We start from the raw sequence: 15,443 nt of genomic DNA on the forward strand, positions 1-15,443 counted from the left end.
TATTCTTTCTGCAACCAACACCACCAAAGCAGATTAGCCAATGATTAATCCCATTGCTATTAGTGGAATCTTGCTGTGCGAAAATTGGCTGCTGTCATTGTCGCTGTAGCAATGGTGACTACATTTTTAAAACATTGTGAGGCACTGGGGCATCCTGTGGATTTGAAAGGTACAATGCAAATGAAAATTTTCCTTTTAATAACTTGGACTTGAAAACACCAGGAGAAAAAAACAAGACATAGGAGCGTTTACCAAAGATGCCTTTGAAGAGTTAGATCTATAGGAGGCTTTTGAAGATTGGAAAAGATGAAGCAAGATCGGACTGATGAATGTTCGGGAGAGTATTATGTGAAAGGTGCTCTATAAGTTTCAGGTTTAAAAGCAGAACCTTTCTCCAGTGTTTAGTTATAACTCAGTCTTCCAACAGTTTGTTTACAACTTTATGGCTCCTGTGTTACGTTGAATGTCAAGATAATTATAGAACAGATGGATACTTGCAAATCAATTTATAACTCACCTGAGCAGAGATTAGATTACCGTTAAATCCAGAATCTGCAGATCTGTCTTAACATAGAAGTTTTTCATTTGAAGTGAGTGTTTTATTACGTTTTGGTTAAGATTCCTCTAAATGTAATTAACCTTCTCGGGATAAAAACAAATCAGAGCATCTGGAACTATTTTGAGGAGACAAAAACTGAATTTCTGAATAAAAGAGGAAAAGGAACTTTAATTTTTGATAGGTAATTTTCTATCTCTCCTCCCTTCCACTCCCCTTGCATAATTGATTTCTTCTTGGGTTTCCTTCCATGGTGATGAGCGCATGCCAACACTAGAACAGAAAGGCCATTCATGATGTATAATTTAGATATTGTGATTTTTGGCTAGGGTTGGGGGTGGGCAGAAAGGAGCAGAAGGAAGAGAGAGGCTGAAAATTATACCCGAGCTCACCTTACACTGAATTGATAGCCACACACGTACAAATCCAGAAAAGGACTCTTAATGAGCAGCAGGAATCATGACTTTTTTAATTCTTCCTCACGCAGGTGCACTAAAGCCAATTATAACACCCTTACCATTGCCCCAGTTTGGTGGATAGTAAACATATATTTACAACCATACCCCAACAAAGGGTCAGTGCTGCATCAGGTAGTGCATTTACCTACTAAGCTGTTGGACTGTGTGTCTTAATCATTCTTGCCATCAGAATCATTCTGTCCTGACCTTTGAAGTGTTCCTATAATGCAGACTGGTTTAGAAGTTTCAAACACTGACTTAGTCCTTGCTACCCTGACTTCACCACTGTCATGCCTGGTACTCAATTAAACAATGGCACAATTTTTACAGTGGATCTCCCATGGCATAGCTCATGTTAATTTAGAAGGTGTGGAACTGATAAAGATAGGAATCTTATGACAATAAGAAATGTATTACGCTGCTGCAAAGGTGTTCTTTTTTGTTCCAAGTTACCAAAGCTTCAGGTTAATCAGAATTTGTGAGCGAATTGTACAGATTGCAAAGTGCATGCCAATTTCAGGCAAGGCTATGTGTCCAAAAGCAAGCAGTAACAAGTGATGGGCTTTCTCTCTCATTTTTAAAGATCGTTTTGCATCTCAAATAAAATGTGATATCTGGTGCATGCCATCTTGAGGGTAATTAAGAAATGCGTGTTTATATAATAGCAAATATTCTGTTCTCTCAAACAACAAACTAGTTGGATTTCTCATTAACATCAAGAGAAATGGAGGGCAAAAAGTTGTAATTAATTTTAATGCTAATGTGTAAAGTTGCATATTGTTGTGCTTTATGTTTTTTTAACTCAGGTATATGAGAAGTTAGGGTACGCTCTTGCTCATGAGGTTGAAGGTCAGTTGAAGAATCCTGAACAAAGAGAGATCATTTTCCAACTACTGGGAATTCCTTTTGTACAGAAGCACTTCAATAACAATCTGGATCAGCACAGTGTATTGGTGAGTATTGGAGTGTTAGTCATCTAAGGAAAGTTTCCGTGTTATATTTCTAGTAGCTCCAGTAAATTGTTCACAGGTTATCTGGATATCCTCACCTCTGCGGCATTGCCAACTTCCACATTCCACTCTGTCCTCGGCCACCCCAGTCGTCTCCAGGGCCCGTTCCTCGAAGGTGGTGAGGATTCATATGTCGGCACCCCTCTGATGGTTGGGTCCTCTCCAGGTGATTGTGGGAGAACTTCTCCTGCGGAGACACAGAGGGGGCATTGTTCGCCGCACGCATGGTTTACAGTGGTGGGAGGTGGGTGTGAAGGAAAGATTGGGGAGGTTGAAGGAGGGTGTTGGGGGCCGCATGGAGGGTTGGGGGGTGGATGCTCACATAGGGGCGGAAAGGTTTTGGGGAGATGGGGGAGGTGCGCAGCATTAGTGTCAAGTCACCCGTGCTTCCTGGTGTAGGTTGTTGACCTTGCAACACTGGAGGCCAGTCCTCCTGGTCAGTAACCAGTGGAGAGTTTCCCCCCTGATTCACATTGACACTATTTTAGCTAGGGCTCCTTGATGCCATACTCGGTCAAATGCTGCCTTGATGGCAAGGGCAATCACTCTCGCCTCAATTTTGGCATTTAGCTCTTTGGTCCATGTTTGAACCAAGGCTGTAATGAGGTCAGGAGCCAAGTGACCCTGGCGGAACCCAAACTGAGCATCCGTGAGCAGGTTATTGCTGAGTAAGTGCCGCTTGATGACTCCTTCCATCGCTTTGCATGGACTTTGCTGATGATGGAGAATAGACTGATTGGGCAGTAATTGGCTGGGTTGGATTTGTTCTGCTTCACACCTGGGCAATTTTCCACATTGCTGGGTAGATGCCAATGTTGTAGCTGTACTGGAACAGCTTGGCTATGGGTGCGGCAAGTTGTAGAGCACAAGTCTTCAGTACTATTTGCGGGATATTGTCAGTGCCTACAGCCGTTTCTTGATATCACGTGGAGCCTTTATCAAACAGTGCTGAGTCATTGAAACATGATGAGCAATAGCTTTATTTTAATAAGATTGTGCAGGGAAGTCAGGAGGTCAGTAATAAATATTGTGACATCGTGTGTGTTTGGCAAGTTACTTCATCTCGTCTAAAGTCATAGTTGTAAAGTAAAAACAAGATTGTACTTCTTTCTATACTTGTATAAACCTCAAAAGAAATGGGAATATATTTAAAACAAAGTTTATGTGTAAATTTCAGGGTACGCATGTTCAAATGAAATTGCTTTAATTTTTAGTTGAAAAAAAAAATCAGGTATTGGAAATAAAGGGCGAAATTCTCCCCCCCCCACGACGGGTGGGAGAATAGCGGGATGGCCTTCCCGACTTTTTTGACGCCCTCCCGCTATTCTCCCCCCCCCCCCCCCGCCGAAATCCCGACACGAATCGCTGCCGCCGTTTTTTACGGCGGGCAGCGATTCACAGCTGTTAGAAGGGCCGAAGTCCCAGCCCTTTACGACCTTTTTACGAACGGCAAACACACCTGGTCCTGCCGTTCGTAAAAACGTCGTGACCACCTGGAAAAAAATAACCATGGCACCGATTGGCACGGCAGTACCACGGCCGTGCCAAGGGTGCCATGGGCCCGCGATCGGTGCCCACCGATCGCGGGCAGCGGGCCCGATGCCCGCGCACTATTTGTCCTTCCGCCGCCCCGCAGTATCAATACGCGGGGCGGCTGAGGGGCAACCCGGGCCGCGCATGCGCGGGTTTCACGCAAAAACACGATGACGTCATCCGCGCATGCGCGGGTGGAGTCTTCCCACCTGCGCATGCGCGGCTGACGTCATATGACGCGTCAGCCGGCGCTAAGTCCGACAAGCGGGCTTAACGATTTTCGTTAAGCCCGACTTGTCGGAGCCTCCGACGTCGGGCTGCTAGCCCCGACGGGGGACCAGAATCGGTCCCCCGTCGGGAAGGGGCGCGATGCCGTAAAACCCGCCCGGGTTTTACGGCAGTTTGACGATTTCTCCCGTTTTGGGAGAATTTCGCCCAAAGTTTCAAGTCAAAAAAAAGAGAGAATGCTGGCTGTGACGGGCTTTTAAGTTGAGAATGCCAAATGCGACCAACCTTTAAATACAAACTATGGAGTCTTTCCAGCAGAAATGGATACAGAGAGAAGGTCACGTTCCCGGCACGTACACAGATGTCACGCACTCTGTATGTCCGTGCTTTGGGCGTGAAATCACGGAGGAGAGATTCCTCCATTTTGTAGCTGCCAGCAAGCAAACAACAGGACATTGTGAAGAACTGAAGATGGATTATTTTGTAATAATGACAGCAGACATAAACAGGCCAGAATCTCACAACCTGTATACAGAGCTCCATTGCCTGGTGAACTGAAATCATGAACAAAGCTGTATAAAGATTATTTATTGAGGTATGGCTTTAATTGTGCCAATGTGAATCAGGATGCAAAGTCCATGGGCGCGATTCTCCGCACCCGCGGGCCGACTTTTGCGAGGGCCCGACTCGGCCCAGTTCCCGACGTATTCACGTCTGGGAAATGGGCTAGGAATGGGGCCGCGTCAATCACGTGTGCGATGACGCCGGAACGCGACGACGACACGAACACGCCCACGTGACGCCGCCCGACGCTGTAAAAAGGCCGTTAAAAACCCCCTCACCACGTTTGAGCAGAGGGCACTGGACCTTGTTGGGGGATCTGCCACCCGGGAGATCGCGCAATGCGAGGTTGGCAGAGCTGCAACAAGTGAGACAACCCTGCATGACAAACACCCCCACTCCCCCATCCTCTGTCCCTTCACACACCCTGCCCACTGGAACACCTCCCCCAGCCACTGTCCCTTCACACACCCTGCCCACTGGAACACCTCCCCCATCCTCTGTCCCTTCACACACCCTGCCCACTGGAACACCTCCCCCATCCTCTGTCCCTTCACACACCCTGCCCACTGGAGCCACTGTCCCTTCACACACCCTGCCCACTGGAACACCTCCCCCATCCTCTGTCCCTTCACACACCCTGCCCACTGGAACACCTCCCCCAGCCACTGTCCCTTCACACACCCTGCCCACTGGAACACCTCCCCCATCCTCTGTCCCTTCACACACCCTGCCCACTGGAACACCTCCCCCATCCTCTGTCCCTTCACACACCCTGCCCACTTGGACACCTCCCCCATCCTCTGTCCCTTCACACACCCTGCCCACTGGAACACCTCCCCCATCCTCTGTCCCTTCACACACCCTGCCCACTGGAACACCTCCCCCAGCCACTGTCCCTTCACACACCCTGCCCACTGGAACACCTCCCCCATCCTCTGTCCCTTCACACACCCTGCCCACTGGAACACCTCCCCCATCCTCTGTCCCTTCACACACCCTGCCCACTGGAACACCTCCCCCATCCTCTGTCCCTTCACACACCCTGCCCACTTGGACACCTCCCCCATCCTCTGTCCCTTCACACACCCTGCCCACTGGAACACCTCCCCCATCCTCTGTCCCTTCACACACCCTGCCCACTGGAACACCTCCCCCATCCTCTGTCCCTTCACACACCCTGCCCACTGGAACACCTCCCCCATCCTCTGTCCCTTCACACCCTGCCCACTGAGACCGTCCAGCGCCCGGCCGAGCGTCTCTAAATAACCCGTTTCATTCTCTTCCCTAGGATGTGATGCCGAACGACCAGGGCCGTCTGCCTCCAGGCGGACACAGGCATCTGCCCCCACCTCACCCAGGGGCGCACGACAGAGGGTGCCCGATCAGCGGGGAGTCCCATCCTCCCCAACCAAATCTGTGGAGCAGGACACCCAGAGGGCGGCGAGAGAGCAAGAGAGAGAAATAGCCTGTGAACGCCCTGCGGCCTCTCAGCGGGCCGATGACATAGAGGAGGCGTCCACCCAAGACGACCTCGAGCTTGCGGCACAGCTATCTCCCACACCGTCCAGCATCCCAGAGACACTCACCCCAGTTGGCCTATTTAGTGATGAGGCTCCTGGGTCACAGTCTGGGTCGCACATCACAGCTGAGCAGGTACAGCAGGTGGAGGTCGGAGCAGCCGAGGGCCCGGACTGGTGGAGGCCAGGCCAGGCCCAGCATGCAGCTGGCTCCCAGACGTTTTCCGAGTTCCTGGACTTTCTCAACCCACCCGCACACCCGATGCATCAAGAAACCCTGGGGCACAATGACGGGATGAGGGCTGTCTTCCAGACTCTGCGGACGCTGTTAGAGGAGTCGAACCGCGTCCACGAGCAGGGAGTGGTGCCGCTCATGGCAGCAACCCAGGCCGACACTGCACGGGTGGCATCCGCGGTGGAGGCAATGGGTCAGGTTATGCAAGGTGTTGGGCTTAATGTGCACGTGTCATCCTCGGCCCTGGACAGGGTTGCCCTCTCACAGGCAGCAATGCGCCAGAGCCAACACGACATTGCCGGCGCGTTGCGGGCCTTGGCCGAGTCTCAGCAGGTCATGGCCCAGTCGCAGCACGCCATGGCACAGTCACAGCAGTCGATGGCACTGTCCCAGCAGTCAGTCGCGGAGAGCATCAACCGCCTGATACATGTGCTGGATGGCGTCATGCACTCACACAGGTTGAGATCGCACAGTCCCTGGCGGGAATGTCTAACTCCCTGGACTCTGTCTCTGCAAACCTTCGGATCCTGGTGGATACCGTTGCAGGCCTCCAGGACTGGCAGCGCCAGGTGTCGGTGGCGCGATGGGGCACCTCCCCGCTCGCACCTCTGTCCCAAAGTGAGACCCGGGGGCCACCGGGCTCCCCGAGGGAGGAGGAGGTTTCGGGGCCCGTCCCATTAACTCCATCACGGGACGTCCCGGAATTCTCGGCCTCCCCCCGTCCCATCCCTGGTGCATCGGGTGGGCAGCAGGCAGAGCAGGGTGGCATAACGTCACCTGAGACGCCCGCAGAGCAGCCTTGCCCATCAAGGCCGGGTCGCCCCAGGAAACGCTTGCCGAAGGAGAAACGAGTTGAAGGGGGCGATTCGCAGCAGTCCTCCTCCACTCCTGCTGTATCATCTGGGGAATCACTTAGCTGTAGTGGTAGGGCCCATAAGGCAACAAAGAGAGACACTGAGTAAGTTGGCACGGGTGAAGGGCACAGTTTAGTTGTAGGGGCTAGGGCACCTGTAAGTTATTGTTAACATTAAACGCACTGTTCCACCTTACTTGTAATACCGTGTGATTGTTCCACAGCCACAGGAATCGTGATGGTGACCGAGTGTCACTGGGGTTGACGAGCGGTGAAACTTCGGTGCCGGGTGTGCAGTCCCTGCCCCTCCCCCCACCCCCTCCCACAGCTAGCCCACGCGGGCACGTGATGGAGTGTCCGTGACGAACTCAGCGGCCACCAAGGTGGATGGTTCAGCTATTGCCATGGGTCAGACTCTCTCTAACGATTCTGAGCTCACAGCTCATCGCAGAGCGGGCTGTCATCATTCCACATGGCACTGATCACACCCGCTGACACAGCCATCAATGTTGTGCCATACCGTCTTGACCCAGTGGTAAGGGTGATGTCGAAGTGGAGCAGTGTACACTGAGAGGGGTTGGGGGGGGGTTTGTGGTGGTGGCAGTTGTATGTTGACCCTCTGCACGATTAGCGATGCAGGTGGTGGTTTGGTGTTCAGCGGGGACGTCGCATGCGACGCGTGAACCGTGCTGCCACCAAGGCGTCGCGTGCTCGCCGGGTCCGTCGTGCCGCCTCCTGGACATCACCAGCACCTGGGTCGTGTCTGCGTGCTGTGCCCGCCACTCCGCCAGCCTCCTCCTCCTCCCTCTCCTCCTCCTCCTCCTCCTCTGTGCTGGCACCACTGCCACTGGCTTCTCCCTCTGCCTCCTGCAGCAGGTCATCTCCCCTCTGCATCGCGATGTTGTGCAGCGCACAGCAGACCACAACAATGCGAGCGACCCAGTCGGGCTGGTACTGCAGGGCCCCTCCGGAGCGGTCCAGGCACCTGAATCTCATCTTCAGGAGGCCAAGGCAGCGCTCCACCACACCCCTGGTTGCTGCATGGACCTCGTTGTATCGTGTTTCCGCATTGGTCTGAGGCCTCCGTATAGGCGTCATCAGCGGATAACCCCTGTCGCCTAGCAACCAGCCCCTCAGCCGGGGGGGGACGTCCCTCAAACATCGCAGGGATGTACGACTGCGCCAGTATGTAGGAGTCATGCACACTCCCTGGGAACCTTGCACAGACGTTCATGAACGTCATGTGGGGGTCGCATACCACCTGGATATTCATGGAGTATGTCCTCCTCCTGTTTGTGAACACCTCCCTGTCCCCTGCAGGTGGGCGCATGGGGACGTGAACACAATCGATTGCCCCCTGCACCCTCGGTATCCCGGCCACGCTGGCAAATCCACGAGCTCGTGAGTCTTGAGTTGCTCGGTCCTTGGGAAAGGTGATGTAGCGGTCCGCGATGGCATAGAGGGCGTCGGTCACATCCCAGATGCACCTGTGGACCGATGATTGGAAGATCCCGGAGAGGTCCCCGCTCGGAGACTGGAAGGAGCCGGTCGCATAGAAGTTAAGAGCGACCATCACCTTGATGGCAACCGGGATCGCGTGTCCTCCCCCCGTTCCACGTGGGGCGAGCTGCGCCACGAGGTGACAGATATGTATCACCGTCCGCCTACTCAGCCGGAGTCTCCTGCAGGTGATGTCCGTCATTGTTAGGAAAGAGATCCGGACACGGTACACCCTCGGCCTTGGTCGTCGCCTCTGGTGCCGTGGATGCACCCTCACTCTCTCCTCCTCCCCCTCATCCTCCTCCTCCCCATGCTGCTCAACGACTGGCAACTCCTCGGCCCTTCCCTCTGCTGCTGCAGCTGGCCCTGCATCCACTGCGGGTTGTGGCTGTGGATGCTGCTCCATCTCCAAATGCAGTGCAGCGGCGCCAACCACTGCGCAGAACATAGCCGTTCTGTTCGCAGACATTGTGCTAACTTGCAAACGGGTGATGGGGGGCAGAGAAACGGGACATGTTAGACGGAGGTTAGTCGACACCTCGGCAGCCGCCTGCCACGGGATACCTGTCTGTCCCGGTGGCCTGGTCGCGCTGCTGACACGCGGGCAGCCTAACCCCGGTCACTTTCTGCATCCAACGGGCAGTTAACTACGTCCTCTTCACCGGTGCGTCAGTAGCCTGTGGCCGTAAGCCACAGGGCAACCAGCGGCCGTGTCCTCGTGACCGGCAAGCCATGGCATGGTGGCAGACATTTTGTAACTGGGGTTCGACGAGTCACTCGCTCACTCTCTCCCTACTCCCCCACTCCCACTCCCCCCCCTCCTTCTCCCCCCTCAGTCTCCCCCACTCCCCCCCTCCGTCTCCCCCACTCCCCCCTCCGTCTCCCCCACTCCCCCCTCCGTCTCCCCCCTCCGTCTCCCCCACTCCCCCCTCCGTCTCCCCCACTCCCCCCTCTGTCTCCCCACACCCCCCTCCGTCTCCCCCACTCCCCCCTCCCGTTCTCGGGGATGCCTTCCCCGTTGTGGCCAGACTCCAGCAGTGCGCTGAGCGGTGCGCTGAGCGGTGCGCTCACCTACTCGAAGCTCTCGTCAGCCAGCACGACTGGTTGACAAACTTCAAAAGCAGGTGTGTTGGCCGGCGTGAAAACATGGTGTGAGGATGTCGGGTCTGCGGCCCATCCGGGCCGGAGAATAGCGGGGGGCCAATAAGTCGGGCTTCTGGTCGTGTCGGGGGGGTCTTTCGAGGCCTTTGCCGGGAATGCCAACGTGTAGTTTATGCGGGGTTCGGAGAATAGCGGGAGGGCGTCGGACTGGCGTCGCCGTGAAAATATGCGCGGCCCGCTATTCTCCGAACCGGCGTGAGTGCGGAGAATCGCGCCCCATGTGTCTTATATGCAGGGAAATATTGGCAAAACCCTCAAAAACTCAAAAGCGTTTGAAGACTAAGCATGGTGAATTTGAGGACAAACCTCTTGATTTTTTTTTAAAGGATGCAGTGAGAACTTGAATCATCAGCAGAAGTCCTCAGCAGAAATGTAACATTGAATGACAAAGCAAGTGAGACCGTGAGGAACAAGCAGACTCATCTGTCTCATTAATGGTAAACAATAATGGTGTGTCATGAAGATAAGCTGGCATAGGCCGTGAAGGTCGGCCACTTGGTAAAAGTGGATCCCAGGAAAAGTGTTTGAAAAACACTGCAGGAGAAGAGAGTGCGAGCAATCAAGCAATCTCCCACACCTGAGAATGCAACCGAATTGCGGATGTTCTTGGGCCTCGTGAATTATTATGGCAAATTTATCCTGAACTTGGCGACCATCCTCATACCACTGCATTGCTATTGGAAAAAACACCAGCAGTGGGCATGGAGAGCACCGCAAGTAGAAGCCTTTGCCAAGGTGAAGCAGCGACTGTTGTCATCAGGGTTTTTTTACCCACTACAACCTTTCAAAGCCCCTTTTGGTAACTTGCGATGCCTCCCCATATAGAATCGGGGCAGTGTCATCCCACCACATGGACAACGGAATAGAGAGATTGATAGCCCACATATTGCGGACTTTGGCTGCTGTGGAGCGCAACTATGCTCAGAATGAGAAAGTTCATCATTTTTATGGTAAAGAAATTTCGCCAGTATGTGTATGAGCGTCATTTCACCATAATAACGGACCAAAAGCGGCACGGTGGCACAGTGGTTAGTGCTGCTGCCTCACAGCTCCAGGGACCAGGGTTCAATTCCAGCCTCAGGTGACTGTCTATGTAGAGTTTGCACTTCCTCCCCGTGTCTGCGTGGGTTTCCTCCGGGTGCTCCAGTTTCCTCCCACAGTCCAAAGATGTGCCGATTAAGTGGTTTGGTCATGATAAATTGCCCCTTGGTGTCCAAAAGGTTAGGTGGGGTTACTGGGTTACAGGGATAGGATGGAGGCGTGGTCTTATATAGGGTGCTCTTTCCAAGGTCCTGCGCAAACCCGATGGGCCAAATGGCCTCCTTCTTCACTGTAAATGCTATGATTCTATGAAGCCATTGCTCAGATTGTTTAAAGAGGACAAGGCGATTCCACCAATAGCATCTGCCCGGATACAGCATTGGGCCCTATTGTTTTTTAAAAAATTTATTTATTTTTTAAAATTTAGAGTAGCCAATTATTTTTTTCCAATTAAGGGGCAATTTACCGTGGCCAATCCACCTAGCCTGCACATCTTTTGGGTTGTGGGGGTGAAACCCACGCAGACACGGGGAGAATGTGCAAACTCCACACGGACAGTGACCCAGGGCTGGGATTCGAACCCGGGTCCTCAGCGCCGTAGGCAGCAATGCTAACCACTGTGCCACCGTGCTGCCCCATTGGGTCCTATTGTTAACAACGTACGAGTAAATGTTTAGGTATTGCCCGGTGTGGTAAACCACTGTTAGTATATTATATGTATTGTGGTAAACTGTTACTGTATTACATGTATTGTGGTAAACCACTGCCTGATGGCTCCACCTCCCCTTGGGCTCGGTATAAAGGTGGCTGACCTCCGGCCCTGCCTCAGTTCGGGATCAGTGGCCAGGAGGCCTCCTGTTTAGCTTATTAAAACCTCAGTTTTGTTCACTACTCGTCTTGTGTTAATTGATGGCACATCAATTTAATAAGCTAAACAGAAAGCCTCCTGGCCATTGATCCCGAACTGAGGCAGGGCCGGAGGTCAGCCACCTTTATACCGAGCCCAAGGGGAGGTGGAGCCATCAGGCAGTGGTTTACCACACGGCCGGAGGTCAGCCACCTTTATACTGAGCCCTAGGGGAGGCGGAGCCATCAGACAGTGGTTTACCACAATACATGTAATACAGTAACAGTTTGCCACAATATATATAATACACCAACTGTGGTTTACCACACCCGGCATGCAGATCGCAAACGTGACACTTTTCTTTTTGGCTCACATTGCTGACACACCCCCATCTCCACCATTGCCGACACCCCACCCCCATCTCCACCAAGAACTGACCAGGTCGTATCCATCCTAAGTTTTATGGATACCTTGCCGGTCACTGCCACAGAAGTTCACAATTGAATACCAAAAGACCCAATCTTGGTGAATTTACGCCATGTCGTCTTACACGGGGTCAGCAAGGGAAGCCGAAGGAGCTGTGGGTTTTTGAGACCAAGCAACAAGAGCTCAGAATGGAGAACAGCATCCTCCTGTTGGGAGCTCGTATTGTGATTCCATGTCCGGGCAGACAGGCCACTCTTCAAGATCTACACAATGGATACCCAGGGGCGTAAAAGGTGTAAATTTTAGCCAGGAGCGACGTATGTGGCCCGGCCTGGATGGTGACATCGAGTGATTGAGTGCAGCAATGTACCACATGACAAGAACATCAGAAGCTCCTGCCTGGTACACCCCTCCGCTCATAGAAATGGCTGGGCAGGCCTGGGGTGTGCCTGCATGCAGATTTTGCTGGACCTTTTCAAGGTTCAATGTTCTTGCTGATAGTGGACGACCATTCCAAATGGTTAGGTGGATTGGCCATGATAAATTGCCCTGAGTGACCAAAAAGAATAGGAGGGGTTATTGGGTTACGGGGATAGGGTGAAAGTGAGGGCTTAAGTGGGTTGGTGCAGACCCGATGGGCCGAATGACCTCCTTCTGCACTTTCTGTTCTATGTTAGACGTCCACCTATTGCTTGCCACCACTTCAAAGGCCACCATCGAGAAGCTACGGCTCTCATTCAGTAGCCATAGCATCCCACAGGTATTAGTGATGGACAACGGCACCCCGTTCACAAGGAGTTTGCTCACGTCATGAAGACAAACGGGGTAAAGCGCATCAAGACAGCCCCCTACCACCTTTTCTCAAATGATCTGGCTGAACGGGCAGTGCAAACTTTCAAGAAGGGCGTGAGGAAACAGACTACGGGATCCATGGAGATGAAGCTGAGCATATTTTGTTTAGCTACTGTACCTTGCCACACGTTATGACCGGAGTGACACTGGAGGAACTGCTGATGGGCCGGAAGCTCAGGGCCCACCTTAGCCTAATGTTCCCTGATATTAGCGGGAAAGTAGAACAAAGACAAGACTTTCAGAGGCAGTACCGAAGCAGATGGATGCAGGACAGGGGTTTCCGACCAGGGGATATGGTAATTGTCTGAAACTTCTGAGATGGTGCCCGGTGGATTCCAGGGGCCGTGGTGAAATGGACTAGACTGGAATTGTACACGATAAAGACACGAAAACAAATGGTGCTGAAGCATCTGGACTACCTCCAGAGCGGAGAGCCAGTGTCAGGACCAACCCCACTGGAGGAACCATTTTCCAGTGCTGCCTGCCTGGCACAAGGGGGCCTGGGGACATCGCCCCCTAGGGGTCCTGACACTGAGGTGCGTAAGGTGGAGGATTCAGGATCCGACATGGAGACTCCAGCATCTGTGTTTGCAGACAATAGTCTCTCCAGGGACAGTAACTGATGGTGACCCTAGAGGATTGACGCAAAATCGACTATCCCGACATGCCACACACCCCCTGACCCAGCCTTAAAATTATGTTTTTGAATATTAATAAACAAATGCTCTCTGAAATAATAGGAAAGGAATTTCATGCAAATGCATTGCATGTTTAAAAGCTATTAATTCAAAGAACCTCATTTTAGTTTCAAGTACTTCTTGAAGTTGGTTCCCATCTTCTAGAATTGGTAGCATTCACAATTTTAACTAAATCGCAAAACAAAGGTGTTAATGTAACTTTCCATTGTTCTGGAATGCAAAAAAATAATTTTTTAACTCTGTCTCTTGCGCCTTCCTGTCAAACAGCACCCATCCAACATGACGGCTAGCCATCGTGAGCTTCTGCTGCAGGACACACGCATCTGGTTACAAGGTCTGGTGATGAAGGCAGCTGAACAGTGTGGCTGCCAGAGAAGGCCTGGTGAGATTGTGGATTCCTACAATAGTAACTTAACTAGTATTCTTCCAGCTATTTGTGTTATTAGGATTACCAGAATTTCTGCTAACCTTGCTGTATCCAGTGTCACTATTATTCAGATTACTTTGACTTCAAAGAAAGACCGTCACTTCCATGTACTGCTACAGTGATTTGAACATAACGCACAAGTGAAATAGGAGCAGAAGTGGACCATTTGGCTCCTCCGGTCTGCTCCGCCATTCAACAATATTATGGCTGATCTGTTTGTGTTTTGAATTCTATGGGTGGAATTCTCTGGTCTCCCAGCTGTGTGTTTCTCGGCAGCAGGGAGATGGCTCGCCGTTCTCTGGCGGCAGGAATCTCTGCTCCTGCTGCTGTCAATGGAAGTTGCCGCTAAAACCACCCCATGCCAGTGGGAAATCTACGGTGGGGATGTGCTGCCGGTGAGATCAGAGCATCCCGCTGTCAGCGAATGGCCGGAAAATTCCGGCCTACATTTCCATCTACCTCCAATTACCTTTGATTACCTTGCCTAACTAGAATCTATCTATCTCTGCCTTAACAATATTCCGTGACCTCGCTTCCACCACCTTCTCAGGCAGTTCCAAATTCACACAATCCTCAGCGAGAAAAAAAATCTCCTCATCTCTGTCCTATAAGGGAAACCCCTAATTTTAAACAGTGCCCCCTAGTTCTGTACTCACCCACAAGAGGATACATCCTTCCCACATCTCCCTTGTCAAGACCATCCAGGATCTTATATGCTTAAATCAAGTCACCCCTCATTCTTCTAAACTCCAGTAGAAACGAGCCGAGCCTGTCCAACCTATCTTCATAAGACAACTCACTCATTCCAGGTATCAACCCAGTAAACCTCCTCGGAATGGCCTCCAAAGCATTTACATTCTTCTTTAAATAAGGAGACCAAAACTGCACACGGTATTTGAGATGTGGGCTGGAATTCTCTGGCCGTTGGGATTCTCTTTGCCCACCGGCCCGCGGCCTACCCACCTGCATGGGGTGTCATCATTGGGAAATCCCATTGGCAGTGGTGGAAACTGAGAATCCTGCCGCCAGCGATTGGTGCGCTGCCGAGAAACCCATGGCTGGAGGATCGGGGAATCTAGCACATGGTCACACCAATGCCCTGTATAACAACCTTACTTATATGTTCACTTCCTCTTGTAATAAAGGATAGCATTCCATTAGCCTTCATGATTACATGCTGAATCTGCATACTAACATTTTGTGTCTAATGCTCAAGAACTCCCAGATCCCTCTGCACCTCAGAATTCTGTGACCGTTCTCCATTTAAATAATACTCTGCTTTTTTATTCTTCCTGCCAAAGTGAAACACTGTGCATTTTCCCACATTATACTCCATCTGCCAAATTTCTGCCCTTTCACTCAACCTATCTACATCTGAATTCTTCACAATATACATTTTAAATAAAGGTAAGAAAATCAGATATGTTTAATTATATGATTTGTAATAAGCATCCACCTACATAAATTTAGATCCAAAATTTTACATGAAAGGTGTAATTGTAAAGTGCATTTGGATTTTCTGTGCCTTTTGTTTTAG

The 15,443-nt window shown here is 51.6% G+C and overlaps 1 protein-coding gene across 11 annotated transcripts in view; it reads left to right on the forward strand.

The window, feature by feature from the left end:
- Positions 1 to 15,443, forward strand: part of LOC119975116 — a 142,386-nt gene that overhangs the window by 8,678 nt on the left and 118,265 nt on the right. For 10 of the 11 annotated variants that reach the window (XR_005462659.1, XR_005462658.1, XM_038814663.1 and 7 more), the window contains 2 exons: positions 1,821 to 1,967; positions 13,747 to 13,861. Coding sequence is in view for 8 of the 11 variants with exons in the window: in XM_038814663.1 (XP_038670591.1) it covers positions 1,821 to 1,967; positions 13,747 to 13,861 (262 nt within the window). In the remaining 3 variants the exon portion in view is untranslated. Of the gene's footprint in view, positions 1 to 1,820; positions 1,968 to 13,746; positions 13,862 to 15,443 lie in introns of those variants that run through there. The other variant, XM_038814670.1, reaches the window with a different exon arrangement.

This window comes from Scyliorhinus canicula, chromosome 12 (assembly GCF_902713615.1).
Source record: "Scyliorhinus canicula chromosome 12, sScyCan1.1, whole genome shotgun sequence".
Taxonomy (NCBI): Eukaryota; Metazoa; Chordata; class Chondrichthyes; order Carcharhiniformes; family Scyliorhinidae; genus Scyliorhinus; species Scyliorhinus canicula.